The 20673-nt window shown below is 41.5% G+C and overlaps 1 protein-coding gene across 1 annotated transcript in view; it reads left to right on the forward strand.

Annotated features, from left to right (window-relative positions):
- The first annotated feature begins 2422 nt into the window (after positions 1-2422).
- Positions 2423-20673, forward strand: part of LOC101161996 (sodium/potassium-transporting ATPase subunit alpha-2) — a 56648-nt gene continuing 38397 nt past the window's right edge. The window contains exons 1-8 of the mRNA XM_004078573.4: positions 2423-2549; positions 3240-3314; positions 7904-7963; positions 8725-8928; positions 16661-16774; positions 17010-17144; positions 17292-17409; positions 19911-20179. Coding sequence (XP_004078621.1) covers positions 2538-2549; positions 3240-3314; positions 7904-7963; positions 8725-8928; positions 16661-16774; positions 17010-17144; positions 17292-17409; positions 19911-20179 — 987 coding nt within the window. The 5' untranslated portion in view covers positions 2423-2537. The remainder of the gene's footprint in view (positions 2550-3239; positions 3315-7903; positions 7964-8724; positions 8929-16660; positions 16775-17009; positions 17145-17291; positions 17410-19910; positions 20180-20673) is intronic.

The following is a 20673-nucleotide window of genomic DNA, read 5'->3' on the forward strand; positions in this document are numbered from 1 at the left end:
GGAGCTTCAGTACATAAGAATCAAACAGCCGCTCAGCCTAACGTAGTCCGCTAATATATATTCATGAGATATTCATGGCAGCACTGATCCCGCGGGGTTTATTTTTTGCCGCCCGCTCCCGCCCGCAGCACAATCCAAACCGCCCAATCCCGCGAGATTTGGGTTGGGTCCCGCGGGACCCGGCGGGACCCGATCCCAATGCAGCCCTCTACTCCATAGTTGCATTGCAACAACCCCCTTTTTATAGAGGCATCAGGAATTTAGCACTTTCCATAAATGTACTTTTCTTTCATTTGATTACATGCTACTGATCCATCCATTTCATTTTTCAAATCCACGGTTCCCCTTTCAGGCTCACGTGGTTGCTGGAGCCTATCCTAGTCACTGTTGGGGGAAGGCAGGGTACACTCTGCCAGGTCTGTTGCAGGGCCACACTCACACCTAGGGGACAATTTATTATAATCGATTAACCTACGAAGCCTCTCTTTTTGGATTGTGGGGGAAAACCAGAGTGAACCCACACATGCACGAGGAGAACATGCTAACTCCACACAGACAGGACACAGCCGGGATTCAAACCAGGACCTTGTTAGACACTGTGCTGTTCTTCCATTTTCGTATAAACAAATGTTGTTTTGTTTGTTTGTGTAAAGCTGCATTAAGTGAAACTATTAACAACTAGAATGTGGTTTTTAGAGAAATAAAAACATGAGAAAAATTGAAACTGAAGAGGACGCAATGGATGTGTTTGAATGAAGAGGATGAGACCTTCACAGAAAACAGGTTCAACAGGAGTTCAAGACTGATGCTGGTAAAAAAACAAAAAAAAAAATAATAACACCGCCAAACTCACCTGTTTAAAGAACTAAATCAGCAGAACTCTACATCCTTCAGAGCTTTTCTTAACAGTAGTTACAGTGTTAATTCCATCAATAATTCCATTTTCTAAATCCATTTAGTCCAGTTCAGGATCCTGGGATTCCCGGAGTCTTCCCAGCTACTGTCGGGTGAAGGTGGTTCTTCAGTCCATCACAGGGACGTTTCATTCAACATCCATGTCGTCTTTAACTGCTTTTAAACACTAAAAGCTTCAGGGATTTTCTCCCAAATTCTGCTGGAAAATTTCACTTTCCAGGCATTTAGATTAACTTTCCAAATCATCAGAAGGATCAGATTCCTTTGTTCAGTTCATGCAGTACTCATGCTGGTACTAGTTTGTGGCCTGATGACTTCACTGCTCTTCCATGAGGACAAACAAAACAAGTCTCTACAGCAGTGTTTTTCAACCTTTTTTGGGCCACAGCACACTTTAACCTTGTCAAAAATCCCGCGGCACACCAGCATCCAAAAAAGAAGAACGCCAGACAGACTCTGAGCTTCATTGTTTTGTTCATATTCATATTCCTAACTTCTTAGTGTTTTATCAGGGCCTGTTTAGATGAACACAGAGCTGATATCCTGGAGATGGGAAATGTTTTTAGATCAGTGAATGGGTCATTTCCCACGGCACACTGGTTGAAAAACACTGATCTACAGATGTCCCAGAATGAGGCTGTTTGTCTCATATTGACTTAGACAGGACGGACACTTGAAGCCACGGCTCAGGTTTTTGGCTTCCTGTGGATGCACATCACATTTAAAGACCATTTAAAGGGTATTTTAACATCTTGTGGCATTTGTCTGATGATGGAGGACATATATGGGGGAAATCAAAGTTAAAATTGTGTTTGAGTATTTCTTACTCTAATCGTTGTGAATCAACCATGATCCCTGTTCTCTTTCTTTCGACATACAAAGGATCTTTAGCCCACTTCATCTTTTTCTGTTTAATGAAGGAGCTTAAACCAGAATCTGTTGACTGTTGTGTAGTTTTCTTCCCATGTACATATTTTAGTCAATCACTTTGGGTCAAAGCATCTCGGATGATGAAATGTAAATATGCTTTGCTGAATTCTAGTTTACTGGATTAAAAATTCTGCCGGTTCTTTTTCTCTGCTTTGTGTTTATGCTGAGACTCCAGCTGCAGAAAAAGCTGGAGCGCCTCAATAAAATCAGACCGTTTCACCGTTTGGAGAAAGGCCGGGAGGATGCCATCAGAAACGGCTGAACACTCCGCTGCTCCCTCATCATAAACCCCCAGGGTGAGTATTGATCCTGGATCGTCACGTCTGTTGTAAATATTATATGTAATGTAGAAAGTGAGGTTGCAGCTTCAGCCATGACAGCGGTGATTGATGAGATGTTGTTCTCCAGGAGACTGCATGTGTGCCTCTTTGGGGCAGGTGCTGAAGCCCCCACTTCATCTGTGCTTGCGAGGAGCCCTGGGACAGCAGTGCAGTCCCAAGGGTTATGGGGGCGGGGGTAGGAGGGCGTCAGGTTACCCTGACAGGAGGCAACAGCAAAGGTTGATGTGGGGGTGCCAGACCCAAAAAAAGCCCCCAGTATGTTCTGTTCTGCACGTGGGGGTGGAAGGTATCAGCTGTGGTCCATGAGTGCTGTCCTTCACTTCACAAGCCGCCATCGTCTGGACGTCAAGCATGGGCAGAGGGGTGAGTTCCTCTTCATGTTTCTTACTTAAACTGTAAAAAAGTGAACCTGTCTTGCATCAGTGTAATCAGAGTATTTGTAATCTAACTACATGGGAAATATGACAACATAAGTAACGAGGAGACCCTGCAGACCCACTTTGTGTGGCCTGCAGACGTGTTTGTAAAACATCTCAGGCTGAACGCTCTCCTCTTTAACAAGTTTCTCCTTGGTTTGGCTGTAATTATGTAATTCTGCTGGTTCCTGTCTGCCAGGCCGCTTCCATTTAGCTTCAGGGGAGGGCAAGCACGGTTTTCCTCCACTCCCGCAGCGTGGGGAAATTGCTATGCCAGACACATTTCAGCCACTTCTCCGGCTCTCGCTTTGGCTCTTTTTGATTACTTTTTTTTACTTTGCCACTTGCGTGCTCTGGGTCTCCTGGTATTTCCCTCCTTCACCGACGAAACAAGACTGACAGCAGCAGATGATCCCCACGATGTTCTGTTCCTCCAACTGCTCATGACACCCCCACTCTCACTCTCACAAATGAGGAACTTGTACCATGATGAAAAAAAAAATCTCTTCTATATTCAGCGAGTAGTTTGCCATGAGTGACGGCATTTAAAATGAATGAAGCAATTGACTGTGATATGCTGATGTGTTTTAAATTTCTTACAAGGCTTTCAGTTTGATGGTTTTCTGTTTTACCACAGTGGGGAGGCAGCCATGAAGGGAAGAAGAAGAGGAAGGAGAGGAACTTGGAGGAGCTGAAGAAGGAGGTGTCCTTGGTAAGAAAAACAAGCTGTTACTGCTTCAAGTCGCTCTCCTTCCACCCTGTGATTGATTCCATTACTCCAGCTCCCAAATGATCCCCAACCAGCATCACGCCGAAGGAACCAGATTATTTAACACGGCCATAAATGAAAACAGTGGCCCGTAAACAAAATGGCAATCTGTCCTGTTCGGTGCGGCGGGCTGCAGATGTAAACCAGCCTGTCCGCTCCGATCTGCTCAGCCTCCCTCTGGCTGCTCTCCTTTTTGCACAGAGAGGCTGAATAATTCGTGGGCCACCAGCAGAGCGGCGCAGAGCCTCTGCTTTGTGCAGACATGGATTTCTTTGAGGGGCTGTCAGAAATCCTAACAAGCCACGTCCATGAAAAGTGGGTTAAGATTTGCTGCTTTGAACAGAGCGTGATAATGGGGCTCGGGTCAGACGTGACCTTTTAATTAAAGACATTTAAATATGGTGTTTTTAAAATGTTCTTGTGACATTTTTCTGATGGTGGAGGACATTAGGATTAAATTTACATTTCGGAGTATTTCTTTATTTAAATGCCGTTTGAAAAAGAGCGTATTTGTGATGTTAACATAAGCCGGGCGAGCTGCTCCGCTCCATTCCGATGCTTCCACTTGCAGACAAATAGATCGTCTTTTTATCTCCTTAGTTGAGCTAGAAACTGGATCAAAACTGCACACTGGATAACTCCAATATTGCTCACCACATTCGTTAGCTTGAGGAGGTGAGGTGGTTTCAGCAGGAGAGAGTGTAAACAAAGAGCTCTCAACAAAAGGGGAGCGGAAAGGGGGTCCAGCCTACAACTTAAGAGGCAAATTTCTAATGAACTACTGCCACTCTGCAGAAACTACATTAAAAGTGTAAAGACTACTCGGAGCTGTTTTACAATAGATCCAAAGCTGATCGGAGTGGGACTTTAAAGGAACGAGGCTTTTGGAGGCTGCCTGCTGTAATGTCAGATTTTGCTTTCATCAGTCAACATCAGACTTTTTACTCACGTTAACGTCTAAATACCTTCAAACAATTGTTAATTTACCAATAAACAAATGTCTGCTGCTTGAGTTTTCCTTGAAAACAAACATGGAATGAAACATGATCTGCAAACGTCATGCCTAATGCTTGAAAGAATTTCAGCATCAAAGCTCCAACTATTCCATTTTTTTGTTTTATTTTGCACAAAATCAGTATTTCAATCAATATTTTGAGCCATCCTCCTTCCCTCAAACTGGACTCTTTACTTTTCTGTCAACACTGTTTAGGCTAAAGCAAATTGAAAACACGTTTGGGTTTTTTTCATGTCGAGTTACTTTCGCCTTTTAATTTGATGCAAACATCAATTTTCCCTGGAAAAAAAATAGTTTAAATTCAAATTATTAAAAAAAAAATCATAACAATCAGCGAAAAACCAACAAAAAAACAGCACTGCCAAAACAAAATGTCACATTGATTGGTTCTGCAGCTGTGCTTTCATTTAACCAGAATTGGCCCCTTGACTATGAAAATAAGGGACTGTCACTGTGGAATTAGTAAATGTTAAATACTTTGGATCCTCTAACATACAATCATTCCACACTGGAGTGGAAATGTCTTGACATTTGGCAACTTATGGCAGGAGAAAGTAGAAATAAGCAGACAAACGGTTACGTAGCCACGCAGGAAAACACCCCAGAAGATTCTGATGGAAACAATTTCAGTCAAAACTCGGACGGAGCTGATAAAGGTCAGGCTCCACGCCATAAGGAGCGGGAAGTCCTCCGGCTCACCCAAACTTTCACAAACAAGAGGTTTTTAAAAGAAAAGGACTCAACAAATTTTAAATGAAACTGAATAAACATGTTAACATAAGGCCAGACGCAAGAAAAGGTGTGTTAAAGATGATAAATGCTGCTTAAGTTCACATTTATGACCATTAAATTCTCAATTTGCTGTTCAATTATCACTTTATTGAATATTTAGCTGTCAAGTTGTTTCAGAAACTGGAAGGATCATATTATTTTCTCAACAGCATCTTTATTGAGCAAGTTCTAACAACTCTCAGACTTTTTAAAAATAAATGTATTGAACGTTAAACAGCCAGAGTTACATGGCCATCCTGCAAATATGGTGGCAAAACAAATTAAAAAAACAAACTTTAATTTTGTTTCATTTTGTCCTACAGACGTTATGACCACACTTCTTACCCATGCTCTTTTACAGTCGGTGCATCGCAGAACTGCAGTTTTCTGTAAGCAATATTTATAGATTAAATGATGCTGCTGTTTACCATTAATGACTGTACGTGAGAACGGGACTGAGCACTGACTGTATCAGAGAACCAAATCAAGTGAGTGTGACATCATCCAAAGAGAACGAATTACTTCCAGCTCCAACCACATGAAGTCAATTTAGTTGCCATTTTTTCCACGCTACAGACGCCGTCATTTGGAGCCAGACGGCGTCGGTGAGCAGTGATTGGTCTGAGTCGGTCAGAGTCATCGTTTCTGTGGCAACCACTGTCGCCAATCAGGAGTTTGTTGGAAAGCCGCACCCCCCAAAACTGAAAGTGGGCTCTGGAGAATCTGTCAAATGTTTCAAAGGTTCGGGGTGGGGGCCAGCGGGCACCACATGCTTTAATTAAGGCATCTGATTGGTCAGTTTATGACATAAATAACTTTTAATAAAGAAAACAAATAGGATAGAATAAAATTTTGGATTGTCAAAAACACCTTAAAAAAAGTTATTGGAGCAGGAATTGTTATTCTGACGAATAGAATGACTGGATAATATCTGTTTATTTCTCAATAGAAGTCTATGGGGTTTTGGGACCAGCAGGTACTTCCTGTTTGGAGAGGGGAGGGGTCACTCAGTCCAGTTCTCATATACAGTCACATGCCCAAGCCATTGTCTGTTTTAAGGGTCAAAAGCAAAAAGTGAAAACCCTTTTGTAAAAATGAGTCTGGACAGCAGCGCCGTCACCATCCTTCTGCTAGCTAAACATAATCTTTCTACATGTTGTCTTCCATTATGATAATCTCCATCATCTTGCTGCTGAACAGTTATTTGTATTAGTCAACCCCATGCAGCAGAAATCAAAGGTGAAGATTTTCTCAGTGCTTGTGTATTAACATCAATTTAGCATTTCGCTCAATATAAGGAGAAAATGACGGACGTGTCCTGAAACCCGATGAGGAGCGCCGAAGCCAAGCAAGACTTCCTGCCACGGACTTCAATACAAATGTTTTCCTTTCATTCATGCAGATAACTGGGAAACAGCAGAAGTAATATAAGATAAATATGAAAGAACTCTGGACTTTAAGTCCTCTTTTGGAGAAAAACTGAGGAATACATTTAAACTAAGAGTAACTTTTACATAAAGTGAAGCCCTTCTTTGAAATATCATTTTTAACTGTTGATTTCCAGTTTAAAGAAACTACTCTTCTGCTCTGAACACTTGTCATGCTGAGAAATAAAGTGAATAAAAAAGATTCATTTTGTCAATCGCATTATTTTGTGGGATTTTAGTTCATCCTTGTGTTCAAAATCTTAGCTTTTAAGATGCGATATGCGCTTTTAGCCTAAATCAAAAACCTGGGTCATTTTTTTAGGATTTTTGTAGAGCGACAGGAATTCACCTGCAATTCACCTGCGAGTTGTGGGCGGGACTGTTGGTGTGTTTCCCGTCCCCCTGATAGCTCTTTGTGTACACGCTGTCCCACCAGCTTTCAGCCCTCGACTCCCCCAACCTAACCGTCACAGGTTGCAGGACAGCGCCTGAACATCAGCCTAAATTCTTTATTTTTCTCTTTTCTCCCAGCCCAGTAACAGTTTATAGTTTATTGGGACACGAATCATTCCCATTACATGTTGTGTTTAATTCTAAGGGTGCACACTTGGTTTTAAACAGAATCTCAGTCGCCATTCAAGTTTCCTCCACAAACAGCCAAACCAGAGCAATGGACACATACATCAGCATTTATATCCACAGGAAACAGGAAGTGACGTCACATGTCAGAATTGTTTTTTTTATTATTTTTTTGCTTTGTTCCCCTTTCTGTCTAATTGATTTTGATTCAAACTTATTTCTGTATTTCAATTGTTGTTGTTTTTTCTGTTAAATATCTGTAAGTTTGGAGTTGTGTTAATAATTCTGCCAGTAATTTGTTTTAAGGAATTGTTTTAGTTGTTGATTGTGGTTCTATTTCATGTTATGCTCCTCTTGATCCCCCTAGACAGGAAAAGGGTTGTAATAAATGCTATTTTGAGATTACGTTTCTTTACATGTGTCCTCCATTATCAGAAAAATGCCACAGGAACATGTGAAAAACACCATTTATGTCGGAGTGGGTCTTTACAGAAGGATGTTCTTTCAAATATTTGCACATAAATCCCACAGACGTGGTTAGAAACCAAATGAAATACTTTTTCCATAAGATAGAGAGCAATAAGCCACTGCTTAGACAGCTGCATCCATATAGATCACACAGCATTTCACTAAATGATGCATTACAAAAGGAATACCCCGTCCTCCTTTCATGATCTGCCAGAAACACATTCATTTGGTCTGAACCAAAACACAAATAAAGAAATCTTTCATCCCTGCAGGATGACCACAGGCTATCTTTGGAAGAGTTGGGGAAACGCTATGGAGTGGACCTCGCACGGGTAATAAGACACAAATACACACAGCTCAGCTATTTTCACACCTTCACCTGCACGCAAACACACAACAAAGAGTTGCAGTAATCTTTTATATAGAGATGTAATCAGTCTTGGCCTGTGCTGGAAAGCAGCATGTGAACTGAGTCCGAGCATTGCTTTGGTCGACTGCGGCGTCCCCAGTTCACCCAGAGTCTTCATCTTTAATCCTTTCCCCACACATGCAGACAAACTGGCAAACGCTTTGATGCAAAAAAAAAAAAAAAAAGTCTTACAACTGTATCTTCTGACGGACACAAACGCAGCACAAGCCTTTGCTGGAGCCATAGTTGCTGCTTGCTGTAAAACTTGACTTTGCAGCACTGCAGGTGAAGTGAAACAGATTTGATCTGGTTAAGATTAGAATGAGAAAATGGAAAAGGAGAGCAAAGGCTGCAAAAATGGAATACTTGCTGGAGCTCCAACATAAAAGTCGCTTAAATGGTTATACAGTGTAATGAAACTCCACCATTCCAGAGATTTCCAGTAAATTTTACAATGACATTGGAGAATGTGTTCTATAAAGTTTTAGTCAAGTGCCTCAAATGAGAAGAGTCACCTTCTTTATTGTATTTGTGATGCTAAAGAAGTCAGACAGGAATACTGGATTTTCCGACTCTTTTGCAGTAAACTTGCTTTTTAAGGCTCACTAAAAATTGAGAATTGTTGTAAAAAGACTTTCTTTGCAGGACGACAAACATTCATGACTAAAAATCGTTTCCCCTCAGGGCCTTACCAGTGCCCGAGCTGCGGAGATGCTGGCCAAAGACGGCCTGAATGCACTCACACCGCCCCCCACCACGCCGGAATGGGTCAAGTTCTGCCGGCAGCTTTTTGGTGGCTTCTCCATTTTGCTGTGGATCGGAGCCATCCTCTGCTTCCTGGCCTACAGTATTCAGGTGGCCACAGAAGATGACCCGCTCAACGACAATGTGAGCATGCATGCTTCTGCGGGCACCAAACTCACCATCACACACCGATAGGGAAAAAGAAAAACTCCAATGTAACCAAGTAACACAAGGAAAAAAACAATCAACGTTCAAACAGAAATCAAGGGTGTCTTGAATTTGAGTCATAGCGGCTAAATGTTTTAAGGTAGAAGACTTTTAAGTCCAGTTGTTATGGTTTAACTTCAAGACAACGCCACCTGGAGGAATGAGAATCAATGACGAACATCTCTCTTTTGCATTGTTTCAGTGAGACAGGGTTTTAGCGTGTGACCATGTACATAAGAACTGAGTCCAACAGGAAACACATTAGACAGCAGATCAGAAAGGAGATGGTCGGAAAACATGATGAAGAATTTGAACCAGGAAATAACTTAAACTTTAGATTTCCATGTGCAGGAGAATATGACAGCCAGTCAGATGAAGCTAAGAAGGGAGACAATTAAAGAAATGGGCTAAACACTCGTTTTAAAACCGTGACCTGGGAGCAGCTGTAGCTGTGGGAGAGCGGCCAACCTCTGATCAGAATATTACAGTTTCAGTGCCCACCATGCCCGCCATGTGTTGAAATGTCCCTACGCAAGGTCCAATGACTGTTTTTTGGCTTCACATACAAAATCTGCGGCCATTGAACGTGCGTTGAAAGTTAAATCAGGTTGTACCTTGACCAATCAGGGACTCAGATTTGGTAGTGATGTATGGATGGCGTCCCTTTAATTAACAGAAGTGCCAACCGTTTGAAAATGAATCATGGAGGAGAAATTTTGGTTTATGCCCGGCCGGAATTATGCAACACCAAGTCTTTTATATATCAGAATAGAGCTGTGAAAGACAAAGCCTGGAGCAAGATTCACCGGATTTTCACCGCTTCGACTATATGCATCAACTGTATCTTCCAACTGTAGACATGCACTAGTGAAGAGTAGCAACTGAAAATCTCCTCCCTGCTCGTCCAGTGCGATTATCATTGGCTAAAGGCGTGTTCAAGAAAGAGGGTTTAGTGTTGCTGTTTGGAAAATGTCATCAACACCGGAACACTAATTAATATCAATTGTTTGTTGATGTAGAGCTTAGAAGGAGCATCGGCCATGTGATTGTTTGGTTCTGTGGAAAGTGGCTGCAGATTAAATAGGAAGCTGTCAACTTCATAGTTTTAAACTGGAAGTTTAAACTGGAAGTTTAAAACTATGAAGTTGAAAGTTTCAAGGCAGAGTTACATTTTACAACTGCCTTCAAATCAGTCTGACTGAGTTGTGTGGCTGATACAACTGCACCAAGAAAATACCTGGATATTTCCTTCACTGGTGGGAAACTGTCCAATAGTCTAATTTTTGAGAATTGAGTCAATATATGTGGAGAAAGCCCTTATTGACAAGATAACAAATCCAGTGTTTGAGCTTTCTGTTTTAGCCTTAACAATAAATGGATAATGTGTCTCAATTACTGAATTGATGTAATCACTTGCTGCTGCTCCAAGTCTGAACAGTGAGCAGCTCTGCATGTTGTAAATCTATAAAAGCTGATAAAATAACCCATAAATGGCAAAGTATAGCTCTATAGCTCACCTTTAACACTGAATAAGTGTATATGTACAATCTAATTATTATTATTTTGATCTCACAGTAGTAATCACCCATAGTTATGATTAGTTGAAAGTGGAAGCATCCTGATTTTTCTGGGGTTTCACCTCCATCCAGTTTGGATCCTAAAAAATGTTGCTTTTATTTGGCAACATGTTTTTTTTTTTTTACTTTCGTATGTATTTCATGTTTTAAGGAAAGTTTTAATCACTTAGAGGAATGATATTCCAAAGCTTTTTGCTGACCTCTGGCTCTTCAGTGACTGATTCTACGGTGGCCCTGAAGTTCAAATCACATCAACAAATCACTCAATGCAAAAACATAGTAAAAGTCATTCTGAAAATAAAAAACGTTTTCTGCAATGTATACATTTTTAACATAAAAAATATGTTTGAATATATATGATAATGTTTTTCTATTTTTTGTTTTGCTTTTTTAATTGTCATTGTGTTCTTCAATATAGTTTTGAGTTGAGTGATCTGTTGATGATTTGAACTTCATGGCCACCATAGAATTCGGTCTTTGTGTCCATTTCTTATAGCAAACATAATTTTAGCATAGTGGGCTGAATTTTTGGAAGATTTATTACAACACTGAAAATCTGCATCATTTCAGAGACGCTATCTACTGTATGTTCTCATAGCAAACGTCTTCGCCCATCGCTTTGGTGGCCTCCATGACATCACAGATTCTCTATGAACACAATGTCTGATTTTGGGTTTTTAGCACATAAATAGCATCAAAAATGGCCACTGAAGTGGCTTAATTTTGCTGGAGGCAAAGGTCAGGCATTTTCTATGCTTTGTCCAGTTATTGTTTCTTTTTTTTTTTGATCAGAGCTGAAGCAGCGGATAAACTTCTGGTCTGCCTCTAAGTCAACTCGACCCTAAAGGGAGGGAAATACTTGCCATCCAAAGAAAAATGAATCCTTCTAAATGAGATTCAGTAATGCTTCCTAATAAAAACCAGCAGCAGCTAACTTTCCTATGATTAAAAATAAAGCTGCACAGTTTCTTTTGGAAATGACAAAAAAACAAATTCACATTAGAATCTGCATGTTTTTATCTTTTAAGAAATAAAAGGCCGCCATTTTCTGGTTTTGTGATCGTGCATCAGTGCAGGTCACATATGCAGTTAAGCATCTATAAAAACATCACCAGAACTGATGGATGTTCAGGGTTTGGAGACGCACATCCTGCCACATGCACAACATGCACAAATGTCTTTTTTATCACACAAAGATCAGGCCAGATCTAATTCTGGGCACATTACAGCGGTCGGTAGAAGAGCCGACATCCATGCAATTTAGAAAGGTCAGCCACTAAAAACTTAAAAACCCATTATAAAAAAAGGAATTCACCACATTTAAAAATTAACTATAAAATAAAAAGTAAACATATGGGGTTTTTGAGGAAAAGGAACAGCAAGCTCATTAAACTAAAAAACTTTCTTCCCTTTCAGAATACTGGAGGCATTAAAGTGATCTACAAATAATTTCATTCCACCTTTATTTACATTTTAGACAGCATCTGAACTTTTCCTGAATCTGGGTTGCATCTGTAAGTGGGGTCATCCATCATCATCATCTCTGCACATTACAGTGATAAATTTCAGCTCAGAAAGCAGTACAGTGTGTTCTGCTGCAACAGTCTCTGCGTGCAAAACTAATTCCTCTCAATACCCTGAAGGGCAACTGCAGTGCGTGTGTTGACGGTTAATCCTTTGATGTTATCGTGCTGCGTGATGGACGCTTTTCCCTTGTAGTTGCATCTTGTTATGATAATGTTTTGAGGGAAAATCTTTAAAAATTCAAAAATTGGAGATAACCTTTCATTACTGCATGCAGCCGTTTTGAAATCAATGTGGAGCCACAGCAGTTGTTTTTTGCCACGCTGTGCATGTCACTTAACGGATGCCACAGCCTGCCACACATATTTCAATTTGAATGAGCCGTGTTGGCTAAACTGTCTTCCCCTGACACCCAAAGTTGTTCTATCAGGGTTTTGGTGGAGACATAATTTATATTTTTTGTTCAAATGCTCACTCTGGATGATTCATCTTCCTCTAATTCGTGCCCTTAAAGAAAAGACCAGCGAAGTTGAAAATATCTTGAGTTTTCATCTTCTGTCTTGGTCGCGAGGAGATATTTTTGTGACCTTTACTTAACAAAATGGCAGCTCAACTGTTCCCAGAAGCCAACACAGAGACAGCGTTCACCAAATTACCATACAAAACAGAGAAAGGTAAGAAAAGAGGAGCAGGAGATCTACGATTTGAATTTACACTTCCTGTCACACTCAGGCGCTGCAGCGTCAGGCGCACCACCCAAACTGCACTGTTTGGCTCCAACTTATTATGCAATCGTCATTTAGCTCGTTCCAAACTGCAGTCAATATCACACCCTGACACAATGTACAGTAACATCCATTATATACACGCATACACCCCAGTGATAAACCTAATCTCCCTGCGATTTAATCTCCCCTTTCAGTTCTATGTACAGCTTGATGCTCCAGCGAGCTCCTTCAAAGCCCCAGCCGCCTGCAGCTTTGGCACTGTATGCAAAATTTACGAGCACTTTTTTAAAGATGGGAATCCTGACTGCCAGATCCTCACGCACTGCTGTTGTCAGACGGAAGCTCTATTTCATTACTTTATGAATGAGATTTCAAGAGCTTTTGCTGAAATTATTGCACAGTTTAAAAAAACATAGCTGTGAGACGTCTTACTTTCTCACCATCAGAGAACGCTTCACCACAGAGGTGTCCAGACTTTTTGCAAAGAGGGCTAGATTTTTGAGGTGAAAATGTTTTGCCAACCAATTGGCCTGACACTATTTGAATAACATAAAATGCAAATGAGCTAATTGATGTAATGACATACTTTTCAGGTAATCACTCAGATAACAAATGCCTCTCAGTATGTACATTTACTTCAATTAATGTCAATTTGTTAATTTTGAATTCCCACTTAGCCTGTTGTAGTTAGCATGTCTTGTCTGTTAGTCACTCTGGATATTGAACTACTTGAAAACGGTCACAGTCTCTCAGCAGACACATTAGGTTTATATTTCACTGATAGAAATATGCCATTTTTCCCTCCTGAAAGTGGTGGCCCTAAAAGAGTGTCACAGAAGGGTTTCTATCGCCTTTAAGGGCCTATATCCTGCTAGTCTTAAGCCTCTCAGAGTAAAGTAACGACCCTGAGATGAGCTTCTCCACGCCTTCTCCAGACTTTTCTCTTGCCATCATTCTGGTAGAGGTTGATTTTGGTTTCATCTGTCCAAAGAATGTTTTTCCAGAACTGTGCTGGTTTTTTAGATGCTTTTTAGCAAAGTCCAATCTACCTTCCTATTCTTGAGGCTTATGACTGGCTTGCATCTTGCAGTGTTCCCTCTGGATCTACTTTCATGCAGTCTTCTTTTTATGGTAGACTTGGATATTGATCCGCCTACCTCCTGGAGAGTGTTGTTCACTTGGTTGGCTGTTGTGAACGGGTTCCTCTTCCCCATGAAAATGATTCTGCCATCATCCACCACTGTTGTCTTCCGTGGACGTCCAGGTCTTTTTGCGTTGCTGACTTCACCAGTTCTTTCTTTCTTTCTCAGGATGTACCACACTGTTGATTTCGCCACTCCTAATACTGTAGCAGTTTCTTGCATGGTTTTTTTCTGTTTTCTCAGCTTAATGATGGCTCCTTTCACCTGCATGGAGAGCTCCTTTGACCGCATGTTGTCTGTTCACAGCAAAATCTTAAAAATGCAGCACGAGTCCTCTAATCAACTCCAGGCCTTTTATCTGCTTCACTCATAATGACACAACAAGGGAATTGCCTACACCTGCCCATGCAATATTACTTATGAGCCCATGAAATGAAGGGATTGTGTTAAAAAGAATCCTTTAGTTTTTCACATTTTTATTATTTTTTTGTTCAACCCATGGAATAAAAGCTGAAAGTCTGCACTTGTTTTAGTTGAAATTCACTGTGGTAATGTTCATTCATTCATCTTCTTAACCGTTTATTCCCTTTCGGGGTCACGGGGTTGCCGGAGCCTATCCCGGCCACTTGGGCGTAAGCAAGGGATGCCCTAGACTGGTTGCCAGTCTCTCGCAGGGTAGAATATCCTCAATCACACATCCATTCACACCTATGGACAATTTAGAGTTGCCAATCAACCTATGTAGCATGTTTTTGGACGGTGGGAGGAAGCTGGAGATCCCAGAGAAAACCCACACATGCACGGGGAGAACATGCAAACTCCACACAGAAAGGTCCCCCATTGATGTTGTGTTTTTCATGTCCCCCAGCCGGGAATGGACCGGGGGCCTTCTTGCTGTGAGGCAAGAGCGCTAACCACTGTGCCACCGTGCAGCCCACTGTGGTAATGTACAGCAACTAAATTAGAAAGAATGTGTCTCTGTCCAAATATTTATGGTCCTGACTGGATGTTATTTTCTCAGCTCATTTTCCTATCTAGAAGTAAGTTGACTCGATCTCTGAGGCTCCACCTTTTGCTCCATGTGGGTGGTGCCCATTTCATGACGTCATCCTTGAGTCAGCCTCGACAGCGTGTCTGCATTTTGCCCATTAAAGCAAAATCATCCAAATTTTTGCAAAGATGGATGAGAATATTGTGCTTCTAAAATGAAAGTGTTTTGCCAAAACCCCCAGCTCCGTAGAGAAAGTGTATGCTAGCCGTGTGTCTGTCAGCCTGGGGGCGGTGCTGGCAGTGCAGACTCTCCTTGGAAGGGGCAGTTCCCCACTTTGTGATGTCACATTGTGAGAATCCACTCGTTTTCATGAAGTGGGAAGGGCTGGTGCTCAGGGCTTTAGAGGAATGCTCAGAGGTGCATAAACGGATCAAGAACCGCTTTGGGGTTGTTTTTGGTGAGGGAATAACATTATACTACACTTAAAAGCTCAGAAAAGTAGATTTTGCATGATATAGGCTATTTAAAACATGATTTATCCAACCATACACTTTTTAGAAAATGCTGGGCTGCATATTATTGATTCTATGAAAGGAGCGTGCGGGTCAGTGAAAATTTGAACGCGTGCTGCATTTGGCCCACCAGCCAGACTTTGGACTTGCAGAAAAAAGTGCACCAATACAGCTTTTTGCAAATCATGTTTAGAAGTAAGTGAACTAGAAAAGAGAAATCATTTCTTTAAAAAGTCTTTCAAATCCCACTCTGCTCATATTTGAACGATTTTTCAAAAGCGTTCCCAGTGGTCTCTGAATTATGATTATACTAATTTTATTTTTAGCCAAAATAACAAAAACTGTGTCCTCTTTTGAAGGACATAGTTTCTGCAGAGCAGCAAGAGGTCATTAGAAATTCACCTCTGAGTTGTGGGTAGAGCTGCTGTGGCAGAGCAATCCCGCCCCCCTTCCCCTCCTTGTTGCTGAGAGCTCCTGATGCACAATGATTTAAATAAAGAAATACTCAGAAATGCCATTTTAAACTTTATTTTTTTATAAAAGTATCATAAAAAAAATGCAGTAAGAACATGTTAAAACTGCCAGTGTTATCAGAGAGGGTCTTTTAAGGCACAAAGTTTGAGGATAGAGATGTAAGACGTTTTGCAGCTGCTGGAACACAAAATCAAGACAGAGGCGTTTTGTTGCTGCTGTCAAAGGATAGCAGAAGTTTTCCACAAAGCAAACTCCTCAGCTTTTAGGAATGCTATCGCACAGCAGCCCCAGACATCCAGTGCAGCAGCTGGCAGCTGCTTTCATCCAACGTGACTGGCTGTCTTGTTTGCATCAGCGTGAGACGAAGCAGCCATGTTCCTCCATAACTGAAAATAGAAAACAAAAATAAATCAGAATGAATGTCTCATAACTACAAGACCACACAACCATGCTTGGGTTCAGACAGAATCTCCCGGTGGCCTTCACAGATCAGTTTCTGTGTTTGGGAGGCAGCTGCTCAGTTGGACTTATCCTGAATCTCTAAGATAAGAAGAATGGTAAATGAGAAATTCTCTTCTGGTTTCTCTGTTGGTTTAAATCTTTTCCGAAAATGAGAGTTCCAGCTATATTTACTCATTTTTTATAAAATCTGGAACTTGGTTTGTAATCCATCACACTGTTTGAACATCCCTTATGAACCACACTCTGTTTCCCATTTCAGCTGTACCTAGGCGTGGTGCTGGCCGCCGTGGTGATCATTACTGGTTGTTTCTCCTATTTCCAAGAAGCTAAGAGCTCTCGAATCATGGACTCCTTTAAGAAAATGGTCCCACAGGTAGGTCCCTCCAATTTTTGTTGGATTTAGTCTCTGAGCCCACTGAATCAATACGCCTCCGTTCAGTGCGGCTTTCAAACTCTATTTAATGGAAATCCACTAAATGTCCACACAAGAAGAGGACATGCTTTTTCCCTTAAACTCTGATTTTCATTTACCCCCAAACCACTCATTTTTTTAAACCATATCTGACCTAATCCGCCCAAATCCTCTTTTTGCTTTTTACTCACACCAGCAAGCCATGGTGATCCGTGACGGGGAAAAGCTGCAGATAAATGCAGAAGTTGTGGTTCTTGGAGATCTGGTGGAGGTCAAAGGAGGAGATCGGATTCCAGCTGACCTCCGTGTAATCTCCTCTAATGGATGTAAGGTAAAGGAGGAGTCAGAGCTTTAGCTCCAGCCAAGCATGAAGACCTCATTCAGATTCTTGCTGTCCTCACCAGTCCCCTCACCAGCTCCCCACGTCTTGTGATTAAGAATCCAGACTTCTCTCTTTTCTTTACTCCTCTCTATAAAGGTGGACAATTCATCTCTTACGGGAGAATCTGAGCCTCAGACTCGATCACCGGAGTTTAACCATGACAATCCTCTGGAGACCCGCAACATCTGTTTCTATTCCACCAACTGTGTTGAAGGTCAGCAGGCCACATCTACCATCTGCATGTCTTAGTCTTAGAGATTCCAGTTTGGAAACCATCTGAACGTTTGTATTATTAGTTTTTCCATCAAGCATAAGCGCGTGTAACTGTGAAGTGGCCTCCCGATAGACCATTTTAAAGTTAACATGCTGTCTGCAAATGTTTGATCAAGAATATTAAATCTTTCTACAAAAAACGTGAGGCAATGGGTTCATTCACTCATAAATGTTTCTGCAAATTATGTAAGAATCTACACCGTCTAACACACCTGTTTATGCCTTAGTCACACGCACCCATGAGAGGGTTGACCCGCACGGGTGCTGCAGGTTTTGGGTGTTCTGGGCCCATAAGGGTCGTAGGGAGGAACGGTGAGCACAGATGTTTCTTGCAGTTCCCGTGAGGCTCGTCCGGCCACCTTAAGGGACATCATGATTATGGAACGTACCAATGTCGTGGGTGTTATAAGTCTATTGTGAAATATTTGTAAGGATAATGTAAGTTAAACGCATTGATGCTGTCGTGAGGTGTAATTATGCCACACTTTAGTCTTTATTCATGTGCGTGTTCAGGCTCCTTGACTGCGTGCAAATGCACATGCACGGGGTGTGCACGTGATACGTAATTGCGCGTAGGACGCCTACGCAAACTAACCTCTGATTCTGTGATTTCCTTATTTCTAACAGTCAGGCTGCACCCCAAGGCGCCTAAAAGGAGCGCACACGTAACCCCTGAACAGCACTGACGGGCCCCTTGTGCAGTTTGCAGGCTTCAGGAGGGGCTGATGAACGAAAAAATCCGTTAGGCTTGTCTCGTCTAACCTACTTCTGTGTTGTTGAAGTGTTTACTGAAACCTGTTGCTCATTCCATGCCCTTAAAAAAATGTGAATGAACACGTTTTTTCTACTCGCCAGAGGTCTGCGAGCTTGAAGTTTCGTGTGACCCACCTGTGCACCGCGTGCAGCAGGGGTCACCTGCCGTGTTCTGCGTGGGCTACCGCCCTGCTTGTTTTGCAGCTAACCCTAGATTCTAATTCTGATTGACTGAGCACACCTGATTCCAGGTGAGCAGCAATCATCGAAGCAGGGTTTGCTGCAAAACAAGCAAGGGGGTATCCCACAAGAAACAGGGTTGGTGACGCTTGGCGTACAGGTTTGCCCAATTTTTCACCCGCAGACAGACATCTATGGAGAGAAAATAGTCTCAAAACATTTCTGCGTGCATAAAACTTGATTTGTAAATTGTATAAAATATTTTGTTTGTAAGTGTATGTACTTGCCACTGTGTATTCACAAGTATACTCTAATAGCAAAAACAAACATGATTTGCGTGCTCCTACGCATACTCCATACTCCATACGTATCAACCTGTATGGGCAGTTGTGGCTAAGGCATTACAAGTTCGTTCTCTTGATAAGCATTTACTTTGTTGAGATTCCCAGCTTCTAAAGTAATGATTATCTACTATATGCCATGTTTGCCTTAATGAAATGTACAAAATAATCAAACAAATTACCAAATTGATCATAAAGCAATCAATTATTCATCTATGGACATTTAAAAGGCTGTATATTTTGTGTTTTTTTATTACAAGTCTTTCAACGGCACATCAAACTCAAAGGAAAAAGCATCTGTTTTCCTTTAATTAGTGTTGTTCAGCTGAGAAATATTCATAAAACTGGAAAAGTAGGTTGTAAAGGTTTTTATTTTCTGCAGAGAGAAAAAAAATGTCTTTGGATTAAAACCTGTAGGAAATAATCTGCACAAAATAAACCAGCATTAGCACACGTGGGCCGGAGTTTTGAGGCTGGAAACCTCGTGTGCAAATTACAGATTACAACTGCACTTGCTTTGCATTTGCAACAGTGTCTGAGTAGGTGGCAGATGTCAAAATAACATCCACACTGATGCCAAAACTCCGGCTGGTTCTGCCAAACGTTGCATCACACTGAAATGATCGATGTTTGTCACTTCAGCTGTCAGTGGCCTTAATGTCATAACAGATTGGTGTATTCCGACTAATAAAGAAGTCACCAGAAAACCTGCTGATTCTGGGGTCTGTGGTCAGATCATTTATCTTTAAAGCCATTTAGATGCTTTCCTCTTTCACTCAGACCAGCATCTGTTCGGTCTTTCCAGCAATCAATCACTGCACACACTTCTAATTCACCGCCATCCATCACGCCGTTACATGCAACCATTATCCCCACATCAGGCCTCGTTCCTGTGTGTGAACTACAGCACTTACTGTCTGTGGTGTCTTTTAAAAGGGAAAGCTGTCATGGTTCATACCTCTGTGTGCAGGAGCAGCAGGTCACTTACCGGCTGTGACCTCAAAACAAAAAAATATTGACAAAAAAACACATTTGACAGTCAGACATGTGCTGAAATAAATAATTGATTTTATTCTGTATATAGGATAATCTCTTATATTATGCACTTTCTGTTTATTCTAAAATCTGTGCAACATGTCAAATACTTTTCTTCTACTTCGTCCGCCAGGTACGGCTCGTGGAATCGTTATAGCAACCGGTGACCGAACCGTGATGGGCCGCATTGCCACTCTGGCGTCTGAGCTGGAAGTCCGCCGGACACCCATCAACATAGAGATTGAACACTTCATCCGTCTCATCACTGGAGTGGCAGTTTTCCTGGGTTTGAGCTTCTTCATCCTTTCTCTTATCCTGGGCTACACCTGGCTGGAAGCTGTCATCTTCCTCATTGGCATCATTGTGGCCAACGTGCCTGAAGGGCTGCTGGCAACCGTCACCGTGAGTAGTTCAGGAAATTACATTTTTCTAAAAACATCTTTTTTGTAAATTTTCTGTTTATAGATTATCTGTTTACTTCAACTATGTATAAATATTCCCTACCTAGAGTTTTTTTGCTTCTGCAATAAGTGAAAAACTATTCTTTCCACCAAATTTTTATGAAACTGGGCCATAAATCTCTATGCAGCTGGAAACGTTTGCAAACGGGCAAACATCATTGTAGGAGTGAGATTAAGAACATGTTTTTCCCAAACTAAAATATAACCACAACTGCTATGCTTCAGTGTTTGCATGCATCCAAGCTCAACCTCTAGGAGCTGTGATAATGAGAGGAGATAGGCAGGGAGTGGTGCAGAATAAAAGTGTTTCAGTTCTTTTCCTGTTTTCTTGTAAATTTCATTATTGAATAGTGTCTAGTTGCACACAGTGGGAGTTGCATTTAAAGCTGTTTGTCATTGCCATTTGGGGGCACAGCAGTCTGGAAAATCCACTGA

Source organism: Oryzias latipes, chromosome 17 (genome assembly GCF_002234675.1).
Source record: "Oryzias latipes chromosome 17, ASM223467v1".
Lineage (NCBI taxonomy): Eukaryota > Metazoa > Chordata > Actinopteri > Beloniformes > Adrianichthyidae > Oryzias > Oryzias latipes.